Source organism: Tachyglossus aculeatus, chromosome 3 (assembly GCF_015852505.1).
Source record: "Tachyglossus aculeatus isolate mTacAcu1 chromosome 3, mTacAcu1.pri, whole genome shotgun sequence".
Lineage (NCBI taxonomy): Eukaryota > Metazoa > Chordata > Mammalia > Monotremata > Tachyglossidae > Tachyglossus > Tachyglossus aculeatus.
In genome coordinates, this window is record NC_052068.1 from 90,487,887 (window position 1) to 90,513,389 (window position 25,503).

Sequence of the window (25,503 nt, forward strand, 5' to 3'; positions counted from 1 at the left end):
GTATTTATTGAGCGCTTTGAGTGTACAAAGCACTGTACTAAGCGCTTTAAAGAGGAGATTGTTAAACTCATTCTTCATGCGATCGTATTTATTGAGCACTTAGAGTGTGTGAAGCCCTGTAGTAAGCGCTTTAAAGAGGAGATTGTTAAACTCATTCATTCGATCGTATTTATTGAGCGCTTAGAGTGTATGAAGCCCTGTACGGAGAGCTTTACATCAATATCTCTAGTGCTCAGTAAATACATATTTGTTACTCTATTGTACATATTTGTTACTCTATTTATTTATTTGTTTATTTTACGTGTACATATCTATTCTATTTTATTTTGTTAGTATGTTTGGTTTTGTTCTCTGTCTCTCCCTTTAAGACTGCGAGCCCGCTGTTGGGTAGGGCCCGTCTCTAGATGTTGCCAACTTGTCCTTCCCAAGCTCTTAGTCCAGTGCTCTGCACACGGTAAGTGCTCAATAAATACGATTGATGGTATATATGTATATATGTTTGTACATATTTATCACTCTATTTATTTATTTATTTATTTTGCTTGTACACATCTATTCTATTTTATTTTGTAGTATGTTTGGTTTTGTCTCCCCCTTTTAGACTGTGAGCCCACTGTTGGGTAGGGACCATCTCTAGATGTTGCCAACTTGTCCTTCCCAAGCTCTTAGTCCAGTGCTCTGCACACGGTAAGCGCTCAATAAATACGATTGATGGTATATATGTATATATGTTTGTACATATTTATCACTCTATTTATTTATTTATTTTACTTGTACACATCTATTTTATTTTGTAGTATGTTTGGTTTTGTCTCCCCCTTTTAGACTGTGAGCCCACTGTTGGGTAGGGACCGTCTCTAGATGTTGCCAACTTGTCCTTCCCAAGTGCTTAGTCCAGTGCTCTGCACACAGTAAGCGCTCAATAAATACGATTGATGGTATATATGTATATGTTTGTACATATTTATCACTCTATTTATTTATTTATTTATTTTACTTGTACACATCTATTCTATTTTATTTTGTAGTATGTTTGGTTTTGTCTCCCCCTTTTAGACTGTGAGCCCACTGTTGGGTAGGGACCGTCTCTATATGTTGCCAACTTGTCCTTCCCAAGCTCTTAGTCCAGTGCTCTGCACACGGTAAGTGCTCAATAAATACGATTGATGGTATATATGTATATATGTTTGTACATATTTATCACTCTATTTATTTATTTATTTATTTTGCTTGTACACATCTATTCTATTTTATTTTGTAGTATGTTTGGTTTTGTCTCCCCCTTTTAGACTGTGAGCCCCCTGTTGGGTAGGGCCCGTCTCTAGATGTTGCCAACTTGTCCTTCCCAAGCTCTTAGTCCAGTGCTCTGCACACGGTAAGCGCTCAATAAATACGATTGATGGTATATATGTATATATGTTTGTACATATTTATCACTCCATTTATTTATTTATTTTACTTGTACACATCTATTCTATTTTATTTTGTAGTATGTTTGGTATTGTCTCCCCCTATTAGACTGTGAGCCTGCTGTTGGGTAGGGACTGTCTCTAGATGTTGCCAACTTGTACTTCCCAAGCGCTTGGTCCAGTGCTCTGCACAAAGTGAGTGCTCAATAAATACGATTGATGGTATATATGTATATATGTTTGTACATATTTATCACTCTATTTATTAATTTATTTTACTTATACACATCTATTTTATTTTGTAGTATGTTTGGTTTTGTCTCTACCTTTTAGACTGTGAGCCCCCTGTTGGGTAGGGCCCATCTGTATATGTTGCCAACTTGTCCTTCCCAAGCACTTAGTCCAGTGCTCTGCACACAGTAAGCGCTCAATAAATACGATTGATGGTATATATGTATATATGTTTGTACATATTTATCACTATTTATTTATTCATTTATTTTACTTGTACATATCTATTCTATTTTATTTTGTAGTATGTTTGGTTTTGTCTCCCCCTTTTAGACTGTGAGCCCACTGTTGGGTAGGAACCGTTTCTAGATGTTGCCAACTTGTACTTCCCAAGCGCTTAGTCCAGTGCTCTGCACACAGTAATCGCTCAATAAATACAATTGATGATGATGATGTTGGGTAGGGACAGTCTCTATATGTTGCCAACTTGTCCTTCCCAAGCGCTTAGTCCAGTGCTCTGCACACAGTAAGCGCTCAATAAGTACGATTGATAATGATGATGCCACACACGACTGAAGGAATGATTGACAGAAGGAGCCCCGCCCCTCCCCCCGCCCTGTAACGCAAGCGCCGTCCCGCGCGCGGCCGCTTCCGGCGGTGACGTCACCCGCCCGCGAGCCGGTCCCCGCCCACCGGGCGCCGGCCCGACCAATGGGAGGGGGCGGCCTGGCGGCGGCGGGCCAATGGCGGCGGCGAGCGGGGCTAGGGGGCGGGGCCTGGGGGGCGCGTGCGCAAAGGGGGCTCCTCGCGCCGCCGGGCACGTGGGGAAGAAGCCGCCGTCATGGCGCCCGCGCCTCAGGCCTCAGCGCCTCAGGCCTTGACACCACCAGCAGCGCCCGCACCCAACCCACAGGTTAGACACATTATTACCCTATTTACTGATTTAGCTTATTTGTACAGATTTATTCTAATTAATTTTGTTAATATGTTTCGTTTCGTTCCCTGTCTCCCCCTTCATCACTGTGAGCCCGCTGTTGGGTAGGGACCGTCTCTATCTGTTGATAATAATAATAATGACGGCATTTATTAAGCGCTTACTATGTGCTAAGCGCTGGGGAGGTTACAAGGTGATCAGGTGGTCCCACGGGGGGGGCTCACCGTTTTCACCCCCATTTTACAGATGAAGGAACTGAGGCACAGAAAAGTTAAGTTCATTCAGTCGTATTTATTGAGTGCTTACTGTGTGCAGAGCACTGGACTAAGCGCTTGGGAAGGACAAGTTGGATGATGGCATTTATTAAGCGCTTACTATGTGCAGAGCACTGTGCTAAGCGCTGGGGAGGTTACAAGGTGATGAGGTTGTCCCACGGGGGGGGGGCTCACAGTCTTCACCCCCATTTTACAGATGAAGGAACTGAGGCACAGAAAAGTTAAGTTCATTCATTCATTCAGTCGTATTTATTGAGCGCTTACTGTGTGCAGAGCACTGGACTAAGCGCTTGGGAAGGACAAGTTGGATGATAGCATTTATTAAGCGCTTACTATGTGCAAAGCACTGTGCTAAGCTCTGGGGAGGTTACAAGGTGATGAGGTTGTCCCACGGGGGGCTCACAGTCTTCATCCCCATTTTATAAATGAAGGAACTGAGGCACAGAAAAGTTAAGTTCATTCATTCATTCAGTCGTATTTATTGAGCGCTTACTGTGTGCAGAGCACTGGACTAAGCGCTTGGGAAGGACACGTTGGATGATAGCATTTATTAAGCGCTTACTCTGTGCAAAGCACTGTTCTAAGCGCTGGGGAGGTTACAAGGTGATCAGGTTGTCCCACGGGGGGCTCACAGTCTTCATTCCCATTTTACAGATGAGGTGACTGAGGCCCAGTGAAGTGACTTGCCCAAAGTCACACAGCTGACAAGTGGTGGAGCCGGGATTTGAACCCATGACCTCTGGCTCCAAAGCCCGGGCTCTTTCCACTGAGCCACGCTCAGTGGAAAGTGGGCAAGTGACTTGCCCAGAGTCACACAACTTGTCCTTCCCAAGCGCTTAGTCCAGTGCTCTGCACGCAGTAGGCACTCAATAAATACGATTGAATGAATGAATTTATTACTCTATTTATTTCTTTATTTTACTTGTACGTATTTATTCTATTTATTTTATTCTGTTTATATGTTTTGTTGCGCTTAGTACAGTCTTCTGCGCACAGTAAGCACTCAATAAATGTGGTTGATTGATTGATTTTGTTGTCTGCCTCCCCCTTCTAGACTGTGAGCCCACTGTTGGGTAGGGACCATCTCTAGATGTTGCCAACTTGGACTTCCCAAGCGCTTAGTACAGTGCTCTGCACACAGTAAACGCTCAATAAATACGGTTGATTGATTGATTTTGTTACCTGTCTCCCCCTTCTAATAATAATAATAATGATGATGATGGCATTTGTTAAGCACTTAGTATGTGCAGAGCACTGTTCTAAGCGCTGGGGGGGATACAAGGTGGTCAAGTTGCCCCATGTGAGGCTCACAATCTTAATCCCCATTTTACAGATGAGGTAACTGAGGCTCAGAGAAGTTAAGTGACTTGCCCAAGGCCACACAGCAGTCATGTGGTGGAGTCGGAATTCGAACCCATGACCTCTGACTCCAAATCCCGTGCTCTTTCCACTGAGCCACACTGCTTCTAGACCGTGAGCCCGTGGGACAGTGGGCTCATGGACTAGAAGACTAGAGAATCAAGAGAAGCAGCGTGGCTCAGTGGAAAGAGCCCAGGCTTTGGAGTCAGGGGTCATGGGTTCAAATCCCATGGTTTGTCAGCTGTGTGACTTTGGGCAAGTCGTTTAACTCCTCTGTGCCTCAGTGACCTCATCTGGAAAATAGGGATTAAGACTGTGAGCCCCCCGTGGGACAACCTGATCACCTTATAACCTCCCTGGTGCTTAGAACAGTGCTTTGCACAAAGTAAGCGCTTAATAAATGCCATCATTATAATTATTATCATTTATCAAGTGCTTACTGCATGCAGAGCACTGGCGTGGTGGCTAGAGCTTGGGCCCGAGAGTGAGAAGGTCATGGGTTCTAATTCCGGCTCTGCCGCCTGTCAGCAGTGTGACCCTGGGCTTGTCACTTTACTTCTCTGTGCCTCAGTTCCCTCTTCTGGAAAATGGGGATTGAGACCGTGAGCCCTATGTGTCACAGGATCTGTGTCCCACCCCATTTGCTTGTAGATACCCCAGTGCTTAGTACAGTACCTGGCATGTAGTAAGCGCTTGACAAATACCATAATTATTATTATTATTGTCAGTGCCTAGCACAGTGCTTGGCATGTAGTAAGTGCTTAATAAGCACCATCATTATTATTATTAGTAGAAAACACCTGGGACAGTACACCACAGCAGCAGTAGCAGACACGTTCCCTGCCCGTAACGAATTTACAGTCTAGAGGGGAAGACTGATGTTAATATGAACAAATAAGTAATTTGTCACATATAATTTAAAGATGGGGAGAATAAAGAGAAGCAGCGTGGCTCAATGGAAAGAGCCCGGGCTTTGGAGTCAGAGGTCAGGGGTTCAAATCCCGGCTCCGCCACTCCGCTGTGTGACTTCGGACAAGTCACTTAACTTCTCTGGGCCTCAGTTACCTCATCTGTAAAATGGGGATTAAGACTGTGGGCGCCCCGTGGGACAACCTGATCACCTTGTAACCTCCCCAGCGCTTAGAACAGTGCTTTGCACCTAGTAAGCGCTTAATAAATGCCATTATTATTGATGGTGGGGCAGCTATCGTGTGCAAAGGTCACAGATCCAAGTGCATGGACGTGCGTTCATCCATTCCTTCGACTGTATTGAGCGCTTACTGTGTGCAGAGTGCTGTACTAAGCGCTGTGGAGAGTGCAATATAGCAACAGACATAATCCCTGCCCACGACAAGCTTACAGCCTAGAGACAAGCTCATGTGCAGGCGTGGGGCTGTGCCCTCAAGGCCCTGGGATGGGCAGGGGGCTCTCTGCGAGCAGCGTGGGGAAACCGAGGAGCGGGAGGGACTCCAGGCCCCACTGAGGGTCTTCCTCTTTCTCCCCCGGCCGCAGGCGATGGAGCCCGAGGCGTTGGAATCGGCGGAGTCAGGCGAGGAGGACCGGGCGCCCTCGTCCAAGAAGCGGCGAAGGAAGACGGGGGCCGGCGGGATCCTGCAGCCCGCGAAGCTGAGCGAGGCCGAGCTGTACAAGGCGCCCACCAGCGAGGAGCTCAGCCGCCTCAAGGAGACCGAGAACCTCTTCCACTCCAGCCTCCTCCGCCTGCAGGTCAGCGGGGGGCGGGGGGGGCCGCGGCGGGGAGGGGACCCGAGGGCCGGGGGGACGGGATCCGTCTGAAGGCCCGTGGCCCGCAGATGGAGGAACTGCTCAAGGAGGTGAGGGTGAAGGAGAAGAAGAAGCAGAAGATCGACGCCTTCCTGCGGGAAGTCAACCGGCGGCTGAGCGCCGTCCCCGCCACGCCCGAGGTCCAGGTGAGCCCGGCGGGGGCTGACGGTCGCGGCTTGGACGTCTTGAAACGTCAGCTGAGAGGGCAAGGGTGGCAGTGGGAGCCGGGGACCCCCCGAGATCTGCTCTTCTGGGCCGTCAGCTGCGAAAGGGATGGCGTTTTTGCCAGTCGAGGCTGGTAAGAATCTCAGGTTCACGTGCGCTCTCTCCACCTCTCTCCGTTCCCCACCTGTGCCTGCCTCAGCTGGTGGACCAGACCTGGCTTCCCCCAGAGGTCCGAGTCCCCTTCCTCCAGGTGCCTTTCCCCGTCAAGGGACGCTTCCGCTTCCTACCCCCGGCGCGGGTCACCGTGGTGGGCAGCTACCTGCTGGGCACCTGCATCCGGCCCGAGGTGAACGTGGACCTGGCGCTGACCATGCCTCAGGTGAGGACCAGAGGATCGGGGACTCTCGCCCCTGGCCGACCCCCCACCCCCACCCCGGGACGAGCCGTGGGGGCGGGAGGCCGTCCCACGGCCCGCCCCTCTCGGTGCCCTGTCGCCATTCTCGGTGGTTGTCACCCGTCGTCCCGGGACGGGTTCGTTCAGTGATCGGCGAGGCGAGAGAGAGAGAGGCCGGGGACGGAAAGCCTGAGTTTTATATAAGATTTATTCCGCGAGGCGAATTGAATTTACGTAATTGTTTAGGCCCAATGGATTGAACTTCCCTTTCGGGAGGAATATAATCAATTAGCAACATTAGGGCTTCCCTATACGGGAAGAACACAATTGTACGTTAATCGCGCGTGGGTGAGGCGGCTAGCTCTCACCCACGTTCATTTCCCACTCGGGAAGGATCCACTTGCTTTCCCAAATGGGAAGAATTCATTCCATTCCCCGCGCACGTGGTGGGCGGCCAGCTCTCACCATGTGCTCTCCCTACGTGGGAGGAATCCACTCGTGATTCCCATCAGCAGCGGGGTACCTGGGTCCCTCCCACGAGAAACTCACCCATCCCGCGGCCCTCGCCTCAGTGTGTTGGTTGTGGTTGTAGAGCGGGCATCTGGCCTTCTGGGCAGAGAGAGACATGGGCTGCTGCTGCGTGTCTTGTGTTCTGACCCCGAAGGTCAGAGGCGACAGGTATTTATTGCCTGTGCTCCTAGGCCATTCCAGCTTCTGGCCTCAGTCTATCCAGTCTCTGCCCTCCCCCCTCCTCCGTACCTAATTTGATGGGCACGGGGGCGAGGGACACCGTCTGTATTCCCGGCTTGGGCCGTCAATCTAGCAGATTTGATCGCGGGGGCAGTATCCCACCCTCACTCCCATCCGCCTACTGGCTCAGGTGGTCACGAGATAGCTTTTGCCCTTGAGACGGCCGGTACCCCACAGTCACCTCGGGACAGTGGTCGAAGAGCGGGCTGGCTGGATGGGGGGCTGAGCCAGTTATGGGTTTGCGTGGGGACGGGCAAGAGATCAGAGGTGATTCCTGGTCTGCCAGAGCGGAAGGTGCTTGCGTCCGGCCCGGGGTTGCCCGATGTCAAGTTCCACGCCCCCCCGCCCCGTGTGTCGGCCCAGGGCGGGTGTCCGCCACACCCCAACCCGCCAGTTCCCCTCGCTCTGAGACCGCTCGGCCGGAGGGAGCGCTTCTAGGCCGCCGGAGAAGGGGGCCGAGGGCGAGAACGAAGAGGCGAAGAAAAGCGGGTAGAACAGATGAGGTGCCAGGAGAGGGGCCTCGATAACACTACTCACCCGGTCCCGGTCGTAGTAGCCGCTGCGGCGGTAGTAGGCGGAGTGACGGTATTTGTTAGGCAGCTGTCCGAAAAACGGGCCAGTCGCTCTCTGCGGCTCTGCCGGACGGGCTGGAAGCTGGCGGGCGGGCTCAGTTGCCATCTGCGGGTCTGCTTTACCAGCTGGAAGCCGGCACGCTGGGCCCCGGGACGTGGGGGAGGAAGCGTGTGGCCCCGAGCCCCGTCTGCCCCCCGTCATCTTCCTCCTCCAGGAGATCCTGCAGGACAAGGATGGGCTGAACCAGCGCTACCTCCGCAAACGGGCGCTCTACCTGGCGCACCTCGCTCACCACCTGGCACGGGATCCCCTCTTCGGCAGCGTCCGCTTCACCTACATGAACGGCTGCCACCTCAAGCCCCTGCTGCTGCTGCGGCCTCAGGGTGCGGGGAGGGGGGCGGGGGGGAAGGTGGATGCCGAGGGGCTGGGCTGGGTGTTAGAGCTTGGCGGCGGGTGAGGCGGGCGACTTGGACAGGGATCCCAAGAGGAAGGGGAGACGGGGGAGCGGTGGGTCCCTCCGGGAGGGGCGAGGGATCGGTTTACCCCGGGAGGTCCGGCCAGGTGGAGGCGGGAGCTGACGTTTGCCTCGGGGGCCGCCCCCTCCCAGGCAAGGATGAACGGTTGGTGACCGTGCGCCTGTACCCGTGCCCGCCCCCCGGCTTCTTCAAACCCTGCCGTCTGCTGCCCAACAGAAACAACGTGCGCACCGCCTGGTTCCTCGGGAAGGAGACCCCAGACCAAGGTACCCACGGGGGTGGGCGCCGGGGCCGGGCGCTGGCGGAGGAGGGGTGGGCAAGCGGTGACGCCTCCGTCCCTCCCGTCCCCCTGCAGGCTCTACCACGGAGCCCCCCACGCCCCACTACAACAATCTGCTCCTGTGTGACACGGCCATGGAAGCCCACCTGCAGTTCCTGGCAGCCGTGGCCGCCTCACCTGGGCTGAGGGACGGGGTGGCTGTCCTCAAGGTGTGGCTCAGGCAGAGGGAGCTGGACCAGGTAAGACCGGGGTGTGGGTGGGCCCCGGCTCCTCTCTCACCTACCACCGCCTTTCCCGCCCTGCTCCATCTCCACCTCTCCCTTTCACGCTCCCTTTCCGTATCTCCCCTGCCTATGTCGGTCGCTAGCTCGGAGGCGGGGGTTGGCGGTTGTGGGGGCGTGGCTGTTCCGGAGGAGGCCGGGTGGGTGGGTGGTCCCTCTGCTGTGATTTGGGGGATGGGGATGTAGCCTGCTGGGGTGGGTGGGCCCTGGGCCTGGAGCTGAGACACCCCCCTTTTCCTCCGACCGGGGCCCGCAGGGCATGGGCGGGTTCAGCGGTTTCCTGGTGTCGATGCTGGTCGGCTTCCTGCTGGCCACCCACAAGGTCAGCGCGTCCATGAGCGGCTACCAGGTGCTGCGAAGCTGCCTGCAGTTTCTGGGTGAGTGAAGAGGTGGGTTCCGGGGCCCTCCCCTCCCCGGCGGCGGGGTGGGAGGAGGGGGCAAGGGACGGGCCCCCCAGGGAGGGGCCCAGGCTCCTGGGGTCCCACCGGGTGGGTGGCCGCACCCCTCCGTCCGTCCCGTGACCCGACCCTCACGCCCCACGCCATCAGCCACCACGGACCTGACAGCCCAAGGGATCAGCCTGTGCCGCAGCCCGGACCCCGCTCTGGTAACGGGGGCTGCCGGGAGGCGGGGGGAGGGTTTGATGGGGCGGGGGGGAGCCCTGGGCGCTGACGCCCCTCCCGTCTCCCCCGCAGCCGGCCCTGGCCGACTTCCACCAGGCTTTCCCCGTCGTCTTCCTGGACCCTTCCGGCCGCCTCAACCTCTGCGCCGACATGACGGCCAGCACTTACCAGCAGGTACCTCCGGCCCCGGGGGTCACCGGGGCGCGCGCGGGAGCTCGTGGACATCCCGCACACGCGTCCCATCCCGTCCCCTCCCCTGCCAGGTGCAGCACGAGGCCCGGCTGTCCATGGCCGTCCTCGATGACAGTTCGGCCGACGGGTTCCAGCTGCTGCTCATGACCCCCAAGCCCCTGATCCGGACCTTCGACCACGTTTTCCAGTGAGGGGCGGGGCGGGGGGCGGCTTTGTACGTCGTTGGTGGCGTGCGAATGCGCGGGTGGGTCCGTGCGAGTGACCACGGAGGCGGGCGGGGTGGCGGTTTTCTTGCCTCTCCCGAGCGGGGCCTCCCGGAGAGATGGGGCTAATCGTAGGAGTGGTGGCATTTATTGAGCACCCACTGGAGCAGTATGCCAAGTGCTCAGAAAGCGTGGACCGAGAAGCGTATGAGACACAGTGTGGCGTGAGAGCACAAGCCTGGAAGTCCGTAGGTCATGGGTTCTAATCCTGGCTCTGCCGCTTGTCTGCTGCGCGACCTTGAGGAAGTCATTTCGCTTCTCTGTGCCTCAGTGACCTCAGCCGTAAAATGGGGCTCGAGACCGGGAGCCCCACATGGGACGGGGACCGTGTCCAACTCGATTTGCTCGTATCCTCCCCGGCGCCTGGTACGGTGCCTGGCACGTAGCGAGCGCCTAACAAATATGATTACTGTTAGCGTGCGCCCCCCGGAGAAGCTGCAGGCCGCCTGCCACCGGCTGGAGCTGCGGGCCGAGCTGCAGGACCGCGGCGGGGACTACGTGGCCACCGCGCTGCCCCTGCTGACCAGCCTGCTGGCCCGGGGGCTGGGCTCGCGGATCCAGCTCTTGGCCCACACGCGGCCCCAGAGCCCCCAGGTCAGGCCCGGGCCGCGGGGGAGGTGGATGGGGGTCCCCCAGGACTCGGGCAGCGGTGGCTCGGGGGGGCGGGGGGACAGGATGAAGGTCCTGGCTTCTCGGTCCCCATCGCCCCCCTCTTTCCCCTGCAGTGGGCAGTCAGCGAGGACCCCCCGAAGCACAAGGACCGCGGGAGCCTGGCTGTGGGGCTGCTGCTCCGCCCCGAGCACGTGGCCAGCGTCCTGGAGATGGGGCCCGAGGCCGATCAGCCCGAGGTAGGGGCCCACCTCCCCTCGTTTGTCGTCTCTTCCCAGCTCTGCCTTTCCGCCCCCTTCCGCCTCCCTGCTCCCGCCTTTCAGGTCTGGCATCTCCCAGGATTAGCTTTAAAGCTCTCCATCACCCTGCCCCCTCCTATATCACCTCGCTACTCTCCGACCACAACCCAGCCCGCACGCTTCGCCTCTCACTGTGCCTCGATCTCGTCGCCAGCCTCTTGCCCGCGTCCCGCCTCTGTCCCGGAACGCCCTCCCTCCTCGAGTCCGACAGACAATCACTCGCCCTCCCTTCAGAAGGCACATCTCCTCCAAGAGGCCTTCCCTGACCAAGGCCCGCTTTCCTCGTCTACCCTCCCTTCTGCGTCACCCTGACTCGCTCCTTTTATTCACCCACCCCCGCCTCCCAGCCCCACGGCACTTACGGACACATCCGCCATTTATTTACGCCGTCTCCCCTTTTCAGCCGTAAGCTCATTGCGGGCAGGGAATATGTCTGTTTAATGTTGTAGTCTCCCAGTAAGCGCTCGGTAAGTACAATCGAGTGAATGAAATCCCGTGCAGGCTGCAGCCTTCCGGCAGTTCTGGGGCCCGCGGTCGGAGCTGCGCCGCTTCCAAGACGGGACGATCTGTGAGGCCGTGCTGTGGGACGCCAACTCCCTGGGCCAGAAGCGCCTGGTTCCCCAGCAGGTGGTCACTCACCTCCTGCAGCTGTGAGTGTCCGGGGCCCCACCTGGCCCCAGGGGCCGGCGGGAGGGACTAGGGATTGGGGCCGCCGATTCCCAGACCCTCCATGGAAAGCTGGACTGAACATCCCCTCTCTCAGACGCATAGTAGGTCTGAAAAGGTTTTCCTTAGATCATCTAGTCCGTCTTCACTGACTAGAGAAGCAGCGAGGCCTCGTGGAGCGAGCGCAGGCCTGAGTCAGAGGATCTGGGTCCAAATCCCGGCTCCTCCAAGTATCTGCTGGGCGACCTTGGGCAAGCCGCTAGACTCCTCTGTGCCTCCGTTTCCTCCTACTCCTTCCTAACTAGATTGCGAGCCCCGCGTAGGGCAGGGGATCGCGTCCAACGCTTAAAAGAGTGGAGAAGCAAAATGGTCTAGTGGCTACAGTGTGGATCTGGGTTCTAATCCCAGTTCTGCCGTTTGCCGTGTGCAGCGTGGCTCAGCGGAAAGAGCCCGGGCTTTGGAGTCAGAGGTCACGGGTTCAAATCCCGGCTCCGCCGGCCGTCAGCCGTGTGACTTTGGGCTTTCACTTCTCTGGGCCTCAGTTCCCTCATCTGTAAATTGGGGGTGAAGACCGTGAGCCCTCCGTGGGACAACCTGATCACCTTGTCACCTTCCCAGCGCTTAGAACAGTGCTTTGCACGTAGTAAGCGCTTAATAAATGCCATCATTATTATTACCACCTGGACAAGCCCCTTGATTTCTGTAAAAACGGGGATTGAGACTGGGAGCCCCATAGAACGTGGACTGTGTCCAACCCGATGTGCTGGTATCTGCCTTCGTGCTTAGAAAAGTACCAGGCACATAGTAAGCGCTTAACAACTACCGCAGTTATTGTCCCCTCAAGTTCTCTTCCGCTGCGGTTTAACCTGATTTCCTTTGCCTGATCTCCGCTAATTTGGGATTTCAATAATAATAATAATAATGCCATTTGTTAATAATAATAATGGCATTTATTAAGCGCTTACTATGTGCAAAGCACTGTTCTAAGCGCTGGGGGGATGCAAGGTGATCAGGTTGCCCCACGGGGCGCTCACGGTCAGTCCCCATTTTACAGATGAGATAACTGAGGCACAGAGAAGTTAAGTGACTTGCCCAAGGTCACACAGCCGGCATTTGGCGGAGCCAGGATTTGAACCCATGACCACTGACTCCAAAGCCCGTGCTGTTTCCATTGAGCCACGCTGTTAAGCGCTTGCTGTGTGCAAAGCACCGTTCTAAGCGCGGTGCTCAGTTGTGCTCCAGGTCTCCTTGTCCCTGTCCCTCGCCGGCTGCAGTGCGGGACCACCCTCCGTCTTCCCTTCAATCAAGCAATCAATCGTATTTATTGAGCGCTTACTGTGTGCAGAGCACTGTACTGAGCGCTTGGGAAGGACAAGTTGGCAACATCTAGAGACAGTCCCTACCTAACATTGGGCTCATGGTCTAAAAGGGGGAGACGGAGAACAAAACCAAACTTACTAGCAAAATAAAATAAATAGAATAGATATGTACAAGTAAAATAAATAGAGTAATAAATATGTACCAACATATATACATATTCCCTTCTCACGTCCCAGCGCCGCTGGCCCCCCGGGGCTGGGGGTGGGCTGGTCCCCTGGGACGGGCGGGGGTCCCGAGCTGCTTGGTGTTGTGGTTCAGCCCCCCGTCTCCCTTCAGGCACGCAGACATCCCCGAATCCTGCGTCCACTACGTGGGAGGCCTGCTGGACCCGCTCCTCTGCCTCGGGAAAAAGGTGAGGATCCCGGGCCGGGGCTTTCTGGGTGAGTGGTGGCGTGAGCGCTTAGTCCAGCGGTCTGTCCACAGTAAGCGCTCAGTAAATTCATCCATTCATTCAATCGTATTTATTGAGCGCTTACTGTGTGCAGAGCACCGTACTAAGCGCTTGGGAAGTACAAGTTGGCAACGTCTAGAGACGGTCCCTACCCAACAGCGGGCTCACAGTCTAGAAGGGGGAGACAGACAACAAAACATATTAACAAAACAAAATAAATCTTCCAGCCCCACACCACCTATTCGTTCATTCAGTCGTATTTATTGAGCGCTTACTGTAAATGCGGTCGGGGGTTGCCCCTGTGAACGGGAGGGAGTCGCAAGGCCGCGTGGCCCGGTGGCTAGCGCCTGGGGCTGAGAGTCAGGAGGCCCCGGGTTCTAATCTCATCCTCCAGCACTTAGAGCAGTGCTTTCCACATAGTAAGCGCTTAACAAATGCTATCATCATCACTTGTCTGTTATGTGACTCGCCCGAGCAATTCACCTCACTTCTCCGTGTGCCTCAGTTACCTCACCTGTAAAATGGGGATTGAGACTGCGAGCCTCGTGGGGGACGGGGGCTCCGTCCAGCCCGATTCGGATGTATTTACCCCGGCGCTTGGCACGGTGCCTGGCCGCATTCTCAAGAATAGGCTTTTTTAATCATTTATCCGGTTCGTGGGGCTGTTGCCGACTTGGACTTCCCAAGCGCTTAGTACAGTGCTCTGCACACAGTAAGAGCTCAACAAATACGATTGAATTGAATGAATGAATGAATGAAGGAGGCCTTCCCAGACTAAGCCCCCTCCTTCCTCTCTCCCTCAATCAATCGATCATATTTATTGAGCGCTTACTGTGTGCAGAGCACTGTACTAAGCGACCTCCCTCCCCTCCCCACAGCACCTGGATATGTGTATATATGTACGTATTTATCACTTTATTTTATTTGTACATATTCTATTTATTTTATTTTGTTAATACGTTTTGTTTTGTTGTCTGTCTCCCCCTTCTAGACTGTGAGCCTGCTGTTGGGTAGGGACTGTCTTTATATATTGCCAAGTTGTACTTCCCAAGCGCTCAGTCCAGTGCTCTGCACACAGTAAGCGCTCAACAAGTACGATTGAATGAGTGAATTGAATGAATGAATGAATGAATGAATGAAGGAGGCCTTCGCAGACTAAGCCCCCTCCTTCCTCTCTCCCTCAATCAATCGTATTTATTGAGCGCTTACTGTGTGCAGAGCACTGTACTAAGCGACCTCCATCCCCTCCCCACAGCACCTGGATATGTGTATATATGTTTGTACATATTTATTACTCTATTTTTTTATACATATTCTATTTTATTTTGTTAATACGTTTTGTTCTGTTGTCTGTCTCCCTCTTCTAGACTGTGAGCCCGCTGTTGGATAGGGACCGTCTTTATATATTGCCAAGTTGTACTTCCCAAGCGCTCAGTCCAGTGCTCTGCACACAGTAAACGCTCAACAAATACGATTGAATGAGTGAATTGAATGAATGAATGAATGAAGGAGGCCTTCCCAGACTAAGCCCCCTCCTTCCTCTCTCCCTCAATCAATCGTATTTATCGAGCGCTTACTGTGTGCAGAGCACTGTACTAAGCGACCTCCATCCCCTCCCCACAGCATCTGGATATGTGTATATATGTTTGCACATATTAATTACTCTATTGTGTTTGTACATATTTATTCTATTTATTTTATTTTGTTAATACGCTTTGTTCTGTTGTCTGTCTCCCCCTTCTAGACTGTGAGCCCGCTGTTGGGTAGGGACCGTCTTTATATATTGCCAAGTTGTACTTCCAAAGCGCTCAGTCCAGTGCTCTGCACACAGTAAGCGCTCGATAAATGCGATTGAATGAATGAATCAATCAATCGTGTTTATTGAGCGCTTACTGTGTGCAGAGCACTGGACTGAGCGCCTGGGAAGTACAGGTTGGTAATGAATGAACATAGTAAGCGCTTCCCAAGGACTGTTATTATTAGGAGTGGCTTGGCACTTGGGAAGCGCTTAAAAATATTTTTAATTCTTATTACAATTGTCGTCTGAGCTTCTTATAGTTCTCAGAGTGGCCGGCAGAGGGGGCCCCTGGTCCGGGAGGCCTTGTGGCTTTTTGGCCAATGGCCCGGTGGACCCGGTGGCCACAAGGGAAGGGATGGGAAGGGATGGAGGTGGCTACGGGGGGTGGGAGATCTCGGCCCCGGGGTTGGGCTGCCCCATTCCCGCCCCTCCTCACCCCGGTGGGGGCGATCCGCTTCAGAGAAGCGGCGTGGCTCAGTGGAAAGAGCCCGGGCTCTGGAGTCCGAGGTCATGGGTTCGAATCCCGGCTCCGCCACGTGTCTGCCGTGTGGCCTCGGGCAAGCCGCTTAACTTCTCGGAGCCTCTGTTACCTCATCTGGAAAATGGGGGTGAAGGCTGTGAGCCTCATGTGGGACAACCCGATCACCTTGCACACACACACACCCCCCCCCGGCCCAGTGCTTAGAACAGTGCTCTGCATTCATTCATTCATTCGATCATATTGAGCGCTTACTGTGTGCAGAGCACTGTACTAAGCGCCTTGGGAAGTCCAAGTTGGCAGCATATAGAGACGGTCCCCACCCGACAGCGGGCTCACAGTCTAGAGTTTGTACTTCCAATTTGTACTTCCAATTTGTCCAATTTGCCAATTTGTGCTTCCCAAGCGCTTAGTGCAGTGCTCTGCACATTGTAAGCGCTCAATAAATACGATTGATTGACTGATTGATTAGAAGGGGGAGACAGACAACAAAACATATTAACAAAATAAAATAGAGTAAATGTGTACAAGTAAAGTGAATGGAGTACACAAACATATATACAGGTGCAGGCGCTTAGTACAGTGCCCTGCACACAGCACATAGGAAGCGCTTAACAAATGCCGTCGTCATTATTGTTTAAGGCCGGGATGAGTAGATCTGGGTGGGGGGACAGTCACGTGGCCACGGGTTGCACCGAGTGCGAGCAGAAGGGACAGAGAGGATGAGGAGACACCGTCCCTCCCCTCGGGGCGGAAAATCAGATGGAGACCCGGACGTCTGGATAGGCAGACCTGGCCCAGACAGGGGGGAGGATGATGAGGGGGTGCAGAGAGTGCTGACGGGGAGGGAGGGAGGGGGACAGTGTCGACGCTCGGTCTCCATGTCCCCAGCCGGGCGCCACCGGAGAGGAGGAGCTGGCCGCCGTCGTCCGGTCCTACGACGAGCTGAGCCGGCAGCTGTGGGGCCTGGATGGGTTGCCCCTGTCCGTGACCGCCGTGCAGGGAGCCCACCCCGCCCTCCGCTACACCGACGTGAGCCCGGGAGCCATGGTGGGGAGGGCACGGGGCGGATCGGGGCCGAGGGAAGGGGTGGGAGGAAGGATCGGGACCCCGAGGGGTTCGGGGAAGAGTGTGCGCTCTGGTCCCCGGGGCCGTCACTCTCGTCCCCCGCGCCCCTGACGTCTCAGCTCCCGCTGGTCCCTAGGTGTTCCCCCCAACCCCCTTCTGGCCCAGCCACCCCCACCACGGGCAGCTCGTGGAGCGGAAATCGCTCGTGCCGCTGGCGGAGAAGCCCTGCCCGGCCTACGTGGAGCCCCTGACGGGTAACGGGGTGGGGAGCCGGGCGGGCCGGGGGCGCGGGGCCGGGAGAAGGAGCGGCGCTGACGTCCCTCCTCGGCCGGCAGTGCTGTGTCACATGGAGGGCAGCGGCCAGTGGCCGCAGGACGTCGCGGCCGTGCGGCGGGTGAGAGCCGCGTTCCAGTTGCGCCTGGCGGAGCTCCTGCAACAGCAGCACAGACTTCCTTGCCGGCCCACGGCCACCCACACCGACGTCTACAAGGTCGGGGACCTGCGCCAGGGAGCCTCCGAGCGGGCGCCGGCGGACCCCTCTCAATCCCCCGGGTCTCCCGTCCCATCCGCGGCCCTCCCCGACGTCCCGTCCATTCCCCGCCCCGCTGCAGGACGGGTACGTGTTCCGGCTGCGGGTGGCTTACCACCGGGAGCCCCTGCTGCTCCGGGAGACCCTGACCCCCACCGGGATGGTCACCCTGCGCGACACCCCCGCCTCCCGACACCTGGAGCTGGAGACCGAGCTGCTGCCGCGCCTCAGCAGCACTCTGCACGGGTACGGACGGAGCCGGGACCCCGGGCCTCCTCTCCCTCTGCCCCGCCCGGCCCACCCCCGGATCCCTCGGGCTGCTCCCGGAGCCTCCGGGGTCCCGTCGCCCGCACCGGGGTGGGAGACGGGGGACCCAGGGGGGCCTACATCCTAGTCCTCTCTCTGCCCGCTTCTGTGCCCAGGCTGCAGCAGCAGCACTTGGCCCTGGGCAGCACGGCGCGACTCGCCAAGCGCTGGCTCAGCGCCCAGCTCCTGAGCGACGGGCTCTCGGAGGAGACCGTGGACCTGCTGGTCGCCTGGCTCTTCCTGCACCCGGCCCCCTTCACCGTGCCCAGGTCCGTTCGTCCGCCGGGCCCGAGCCTCCCTCCCTCCGTCCTTCCGTCCCGCGGGGGTGCTGCTGTGGTGGGCTTCGGGAGGTCTGCGCGAAGCCTGGCCTCAGCTGACAGCCCCCAGAACGAACCGGCGAGACCAGCACGGCCTAGTAGGCCTGACCTATCTGCCCTGTGACGTCGGGCAAGCCACTTAAGTTGTCCGCCTCAGTGACCTCATCTGGAAAATGGGGATTAGGACCGTGTGCCCCTTCTGGGACAATCAGATTTGAGTGCTTACTATGTGCGGAGCACTGTTCTAAGTGCTCGGGAGAGTGCAGTACAACGGAATTAGCGGACAGGTTCCCTGCCCGTAACTAGCTTGCAGTCTAGAGACGAGGAATGTCGTCAGCCTGATTAGATCGTATCTACCCCAGTGCTTAGAATAGTGCCTGGCACGTAGTAAGCGCATAGCAAATACCATAAAAAAGTAAAGTGGGTGGCCCTGGAGTCTGGGCCTGCTGGACTTTGGGCATCGGAGCTGGGGGTGGGGCTGGCCATCCTGTCGCTCACTCCCCTGGCCCCACCCCAGCTCTCCCCAGGTGGGCTTCCTCCGCTTCCTGTCGCTGCTGGCCACCTTTGATTGGAAGAACAGCCCCCTCATCGTCAACCTGAATGGGGAGCTTGCCGGTGAGGTGGGGGTAGGGGTCCGGACGTGTGGGCCCCCCTCCTCCCCGGGGAATTAGCGAGGTGGGGCCGGATTGCCTGGGAGGGTCCCGATGGGTGGGGGCTGTGGGCCGTGACTGCTCTCAGGGTCACCAGTAGCCCCGGCCTCGACCCAACCGCTGAGCCTTTCTCCCACCGCCTGCCCAGCCTAGGAGGGAGCTAATCTCCCCACTTCCTGTTCTTCTCCCCACCCCCCGGGTGTCAGTTTCCTAGTTCTGCAGGTGCTGGGGCGTGGGGGTCGGGGACGGGGGCTGAGCCGTTGGTCTGGCGAGGTCTGGGAAACGTGTTCCCTTCGGGGGGGCCCGGCGGGACCCTGGAGGGGCGGCCAGGGGCCGGCCGCCTGCCTCTGCTCCGAGAACCTCTGCCAGCAGGCTGAGCGTGTGTCCACATGTCTGCGTGTGCCCCTGTGAGCGTGATTGTGCATCTCTGTGGGCTGCCCTCGATTATCAGCCTGGCTCCCCACCCCACCCCACCCAGGGGCTGCAGCCCGATAAGTGTGTGTGTTCGCTGGGAGGGGCAGGCAAGGAGCCGGCCCGAGCCCCCCCTCCGGGCTGCCGGCGGAGGACAGGGAGGGGACGGGGGCCTGGCCCGGATCCCCAAGTCACGGCTCACCCCGTGTGCCCCCGACTCTTCCCGGGGCCTCGATTTCCCCACCTGCGGCCCGGCCCTCCCGCTTCCGGGCCCGCGGGCCGTGCTCCCGTTTCCCCGCCCCGCGGTACCCCGGGGGATCCGGCGGCTCCGGGCCAGCATCGGGGTGGGGGGGCATGACGGGCCCTGACTCCGGACCCCCCACCCCCGCCACCTCAGAAGCCCACTATTCGGAGATCCGCAGCAGCTTCCTGGCAGCGCGCGCCCAGCTCCCGGTCATGTTCATCGCCACCCCCCGCGACCGCGACCGCTCCGTCTGGACCCAGGAGCGCCCCTCCGCCCAGGTCCTCCCTTCGCCCTCCTCCTCCGCGAGTCCGGCAGCGGCCGGGGCGGGCTGGAACGCGGGCCCCAAGATGGGCGGCGGGAGGTCCGTGGCGGGCCACCAGCGAGAGAGCTAGAGGCGGTGGGCGGCCCGTCCCCGGCCGTCCCCCACTCCTCCCGGTGTCCTCGGAGCCGCGGGGCACGGTCGGGAGGACGGGCGGCGCGTGTGGCTCAGCTCCTCCCCACCCCGGGCGTACCGCAGATCCTGCAGCGGATCATGGTGTTGGCCGCCGAGGCCCTGGCCGTCCTGGAGAAGCAGCTGATGGACCCGCTGGGCTCCGGCGACGTGAAGGTCGAGACGGGTTGAGTGAGGTGGGGGGATGGAGGGCCGATGGGTCAGTCAGTCGTACTTAATCAGCGCTTACCGTGTGCAGAGCCCTGTGCCGAGCGCTTCGGAGAGTACAGTTCGATCGAACGGCTGGCAGGGTCCCTGCCCACGACGAGCTTAAAGTTTAGAGGGACAAACAGACCATCAATCAATCAATCGTATTTATTGAGCGCTTACTGTGTGCAGAACACTGTACTGACCCTGTCCTGACCCCTCCAGACGGTGTTCCGCCCGCCCCTGGACGGCTTCGACGTCCTGATCCACCTGCAGCCGCGGCAGCTGCCCCGGCACCGCCAGGCCGTGGACAGATCTGCCAGGTCCTTCTACCGAGGCCTCCGGGAGACCGAGGGCCCCGCCGGCTGCTTCTTCCCCGTGGTGGGCTTCGACCCCGCGCAGAGCTACCTGACTGAGCTCCGGGTGAGTCTGTGTTACCGGCCCCCTCCCGCCCCAGCGGCCCTCATCACACCCCCTCGGGGGCTGCTTTCGCCTGAACCCACGTCTCGGTCAGCTGCTGAGGAGGGACCCCCGGGTTTGGATCCTGTGCCGGGGAGAGGCGGGAAATCTTCGCATCTCACCCCAGGGCCCCCTTTTCTCCCCTCCACCCAAACAAAGGCCTGGATCTGGCCCTCGGAGCGGTGCACCCTTCCGAGTTTGGGATCATTCCCCCAGGGGCAGAGGGGATGTTCGCTGTCGAGCATCTGAGATACGTTCGGGACCCTATCCGACAGGGTGCTGTTTCTTTACCCCTTTTTACAGGTGAGGAAACAGGCGCAGAGGCATTAAGTGGTTTGCCCAAGGCCTCCCAGTGGGCAACCGGCAGAGCCAAAATTAGAACCCAGGTCCTCTGGCTCCCGGGCCCTGGGTTCTATCCACTAGGTCACACTGCCGAAACAGGCGTAGTGGAAACAAGACAGTCCTCTAATTCGGGACTCCGGTCCCTTTTTTTTTTTCCCTGTGGTATTTAAGCGCTTACTTTGCCAGGCACTTTTCTGAGAGCTGGAGTTGATACAAAGTAATTGAGTGGGACCCAGTTCCACATGGGGGCTCACGGCCTTAATCCCCATTTTCCAGTTGAGGTCCAGAGGAATTGAAGTGACATGTCCAAGGAGGAGGGAGGACAGGTATCTTGACCCCATTTTACAGGTGATGAAACTGAGGTACAGTGATTTGCCCAAGGCCACGCAGCAGACAAGTGGCGGAGCCGGGATTGGAACCCAGGTCCTTCTGGCTGCCGGGCTCGTGCTGTATTCACTAGACCACGCTGCTTCTTGATTTGTGTGTGCTCTCCGAGCCCCTTTTCAGGTGAACTGCAGGGTGGGTGGGGGCCTGGGCAGGTTCTCGGGGAACCCAGGAGTCTGGGCGCACCCTCCCCAGCCGGCAGAATGATTTTTAAGGTCAGAGGGCTCCCTCCTTCCGGGGGAGACCCTCCTCAGCTTGGGGACCGGGATCCTGTCCTGGGGGCTAATCCCCGACCTGCCGCTTGTCTGCTGGGCCACATCCCTCAACCTCCGTTTTCACATCGAAAATGGCGATTCAATCAATACCCGTTCTCCCTCCTCCTCCTTAGGAGCAGCGTGGACCTTAGAGTCGGGAGCCGGGTTCAAGTCCTAGCACTTGCCTGTAGAGTGACCTCGGCCAAGTCACTTCACTTCTCTGTGCCTCATCAGTAAAATGGGGATTCGAGGCCCGTTCTCCCCGGCCTACTTAAACTGTGAGCCCCATGTGGGACACAACCTGATTAATTTGTATCTACCCCAGCGTCGAGTACAGTGCGTCACAGAGAAAGCGCTTAGCAAATACCCTAATGGTGACGGTAATAAGAGTACTTCCGTGGTGAGCCCCAAGCGGGACAGGGACTGTGTCCAACCTGATTAATTTGTATCTATCTCAGCGCACAGTACAGTGCTTCACAAAGTGCCTAACAAACATTTTAATGATAATAATAATAATGATATATTTAGTTGGGGAGCCCCACGAGGGGCAGGGGCAGTATCCGACCTGATCGTGCCTTAGTGTCCGGTGCTTGGCACTTAGCATTCATTCATTCAATCGTATTTATTGAGCGCTCACTGTGTGCAGAGCACTGGACTAAGCGCTTGGGAAGTACAAGTTGGCAGACACCACTGTTGATTTCCTCACTTTTCTCTTCTCTCTATTTGCATCCTCCTCCTCCCTGCCCCAGCCCACTGTTGGGTAGGGACCGTCTCTATATGTTGCCAACTTGTACTTCCCAAGCGCTTAGTCCAGTGCTCTGCACACAGTGAGCGCTCAGTAAATACGAGTGAATGAATGCCCCACGTTGTCCCGAGCATCCTTCTTCCTGGGATCCTGAAGCCTGAGAGCCATCCTTAGGGAAGGGCAAAATTAAGGCAGTTGCCCCTTGGCGCTGAGTCCTGGGGGCCCCCAACCTCTTTACTCTTTTTAAAATCAATCAATCGTATTTATCGGGCGCTTACTGTGTGCAGAGCACTGTACTAAGCGCTTGGGAAGTACAAGTTGGCAACATATAGAGACGGTCCCTACCCAACAGTGGGCTCACAGTCTAAAATGACATTCATTAAGCGCTTACTGTGTTGCCCGGCACTGTACAAGCTAATCAGGTTGGACCTGATCCGTGTCCCACGGGGGCTAATAGTTTAGATCCCCGTTTTACAGACAAGGTCACTGAGGCCCAGAGAAGTGAAGTGACCTGGCCAAGGTCATGCAGCAGACAACTGGTGGAGCCAGGAGCTGCCGGGGGCGGTGGCAAGAAAGGGGGAACTTTCTGGGGGCCTGAGGCTTTCCGTGGCGGGGAGTGGTTGCCCAAGGCCGGGAAGGGTGGTGGATGGATGGACTCCACTATTTAAAGCCCTTTGTTTGCCCTCCTTCCCCTCTCCCCAACACTTCCCTGGACCTTCTGGGATGGGGGGAGAGATCCGGGTGCTCCTCCTCCCCGTTTTCCAGAAGTGAGGTGAGGCAGAAAAGAAAGAAGCAGCATGGCCGAGTGGATAGAGTACAGGCCTGGGAGTTAAAAGGACCTGGGTTCTAGTGCCAGCTCTGCCACTGCGCGACCTTGGGCAAGTCACTTCCCATCTCTCTGCCTCAGTTACCTCTTCTGTCAAATAGGGATTAAGACCGTGATACCCGTGTGGGACATGGACTGCGTCTAACCTGATTAACTTGTACGTACCCGGCCCTTAGTACAGTGTCGGATCTATAGCGAGCGCCTAACATTTAAAAAGAGCGCAGTGGGTCACAGTTTGGGGGCGTGAGCTGGACTGAAAGCCAGGCGTGGTGGCGGTGAGCCCCTTGCTTGCCGTCCAGGGGGCTGGCTGGCCGCTCTGGTCCTCGGAAACACTGCGCACACCAGGAAAATGCTCTTGAGTTTGGGGTGGTCAGAGCGGCATTCTCTATTGCCGCTCTCCCTGCTGCGGGGATTCTGCCCACGGCCTCCAGGGCTGCTGCTGGAGGATGTGAAGCCGTTGAGGGGGGCACAAATGTGGCATCTTCTCTCCCCTCCCGCCCCCAACCATCCCTGGGCCCCAGCAGGCCGGGGCGGAAAGCAGGTGTGAGGGTGCTTCTGCTCCCTTGGGAATGAATACTCGTCCTTCTGCCCCGATGACAGCTTCAGGGGAGGCGGTGGGAGAGAAGCTTCCAGGAAAAGCCACTTGTGTGGTTTTGACTTGTTTGTGGCTAGGGCTGGGCGTGCCAGCTGGGTTGTGAGCCCACTGTCGGGTTGGGACCGTCTCTATATGTTGCCAACGTGTACTTCCCAAGCGCTTAGTACAGTGCTCTGCACACAGTAAGAGCTCAATAAACATGATTGATTGATTGATTGTGAGGCCTACCGGCCCAGAAGACCCCTGGCTTCTCTCCCTTTTTCCGCACTCTCCCTGGTGGCTCGTTGGGCAGGGAGCAGCAGGCCTGTTGGGCTGGGCTGAGAAAGGAAGGAATCTAAAATTCTAGACTGTGAGCCCACTGTTGGGTAGGGACCGTCTCTATATGTTGCCAACTTGTACTTCCCAAGCGCTTAGTACAGTGCTCTGCACACAGTAAACCCTCAATAAATACAATCGAATGGATGAATGAATGAATGAAAAGCAGCGTGGCTCAGTGGAAAGAGCCCGGGCTTTGGAGTCAGAGGTCATGGGTTCGAATTCTGGCTCCGCCAACCGTCAGCTGTGTGACTTTGGACAAGTCACTTCACTTCTCTGTGCCTGTTACCTGCGAAATGGAGATTAAAACTGTGAGCCCCCCGTGGGACAACCTGATCACCTTGTATCCTCCCCAGCACTTAGAGCAGTGCTTTGCACATAGCGCTTAATAAATACCATCATCAGTATTATTACTGATAATATACCAACATTTAATTTCATATAATAATTTAATACATTAATAAATAATAATAATGATGGCATTTATTAAGCGCTTACTAATTACCAATTATTATATTATCAATTTATTTTATGAATGAGTTGACAATTATGCTATTAATTTAATCTTATTGATATTAATGATAATGCTAATAATGATGACATTTATTAAGCGCTTACTAATTAGCAATTATATTATCAATTTATTTTATGAATAAGTTGACAATTATGTTATTAATTTAATCTGTTATTGATATTAATGATAATGCTAATAATGATGGCATTTATTAAGCACTTACTATGTGCAAAGCACCGTTCTATTAAAAGCTCATTCGCGTCCCCTCCCCCTTGCTGTCTTGCTTGCCCCCACCAGCCTAGCTTCATCTTCACTTCCACCTCTCCTTTCTCCCTTCCCCTCCCCCTGTATCCCAAACAGGAGGCGTTTGGGGACCTGGCGCTGTTCTTCCACGACCGGTACGGCGGGGAGGTGATCGGGGTCCTGTGGAAGCCAGGGAGCTTCCAAGCGCAACCCTTCAAGGTGAGGGGTCGGCCCCCCGGGGACTGGCGGGGTTGACGGGCGGGTGCGCGTATTGGGGTGCGATGCCCGGGTCCACGGATGTCCGCAGATCCGGGGGACGGGCGGCCCCTCGTGAGGTAGGCGGGGGGGCACCTCTGGCTCTTAGCCTCCCTGACGGTGTCCCTCCCCCAGGCGGGCGCCATGCAGGGGCGGATGGTGGTGGCCCAAGGCGGGGAGCTGGTGACAGTGCCCAACGTGGAGGCCGTGCTGGAGGACTTCGCCGTGCTGGGCGAGGGCCTGGTGCGGGCGATGGAGGTCCGGAGCGAGCGTTGGACCGTCTGACCTCTCCCCGTTCCCGCCCGCGGAGCCGGGGGAGAGGTCGGCGGGGAGTCCGGCCCGCCCCCAGCCCCCTCTCCCGCGCACACAGATAAAATAAAGTCCCCGTCTCCCTTGTCGTTTCCCCCATCCCGTCTGTTGGCGCTGCCCAGTTGGCTGGGCCCTGCCCGTGGGCACCTGCCGCCTGGCAGCGGTCTCTCGAACGTCTCCCACTTCGCCGGGGGCAATGGTCAGGAACGGTCTCGGGCCCCAGCCCCGGCCAGCTTGTCGGGGTTGGGAGAGCAGCTGCCCTCCGTATCGTGGGGTGGGAGTGCGGAGCTGTGAGAGCACCTCAGGGCTTGAGCCCCCGCAGCTGCTGGCTCTGACCGCGCACACACAGCTCGTCCCCCGGCTCCCCGCCCCACTGGAGTGTGGCCGTTGTCCCGGGCACAGGCTGAAGCCACTGCCTTGCAGAAGGGCTGGCACTCTGGGGGGCATAAATCGATCCGTCAGTCACATTTGCTGGGCCCTTACTCAGCACTC

The 25,503-nt window shown here is 56.8% G+C and overlaps 1 protein-coding gene across 1 annotated transcript; it reads left to right on the forward strand.

Annotated features, from left to right (window-relative positions):
* The first annotated feature begins 2,475 nt into the window (after positions 1 to 2,475).
* NOL6 (nucleolar protein 6) lies at positions 2,476 to 25,103 on the forward strand. Its single transcript, XM_038744243.1, has 26 exons — positions 2,476 to 2,553; positions 5,721 to 5,933; positions 6,020 to 6,136; positions 6,355 to 6,534; positions 8,087 to 8,255; positions 8,480 to 8,614; positions 8,704 to 8,867; positions 9,166 to 9,286; positions 9,458 to 9,516; positions 9,605 to 9,706; positions 9,796 to 9,911; positions 10,404 to 10,581; positions 10,713 to 10,835; positions 11,397 to 11,545; positions 13,218 to 13,293; positions 16,500 to 16,640; positions 16,813 to 16,930; positions 17,012 to 17,166; positions 17,288 to 17,451; positions 17,628 to 17,780; positions 18,346 to 18,443; positions 19,287 to 19,411; positions 19,651 to 19,740; positions 19,996 to 20,193; positions 24,565 to 24,666; positions 24,838 to 25,103. Exons 1-26 carry the CDS (start codon positions 2,482 to 2,484, stop codon positions 24,985 to 24,987), a joined length of 3,468 nt encoding a protein of 1,155 aa, XP_038600171.1. The 5' UTR covers positions 2,476 to 2,481; the 3' UTR covers positions 24,988 to 25,103.
* The last annotated feature ends 400 nt before the right edge of the window (positions 25,104 to 25,503 follow it).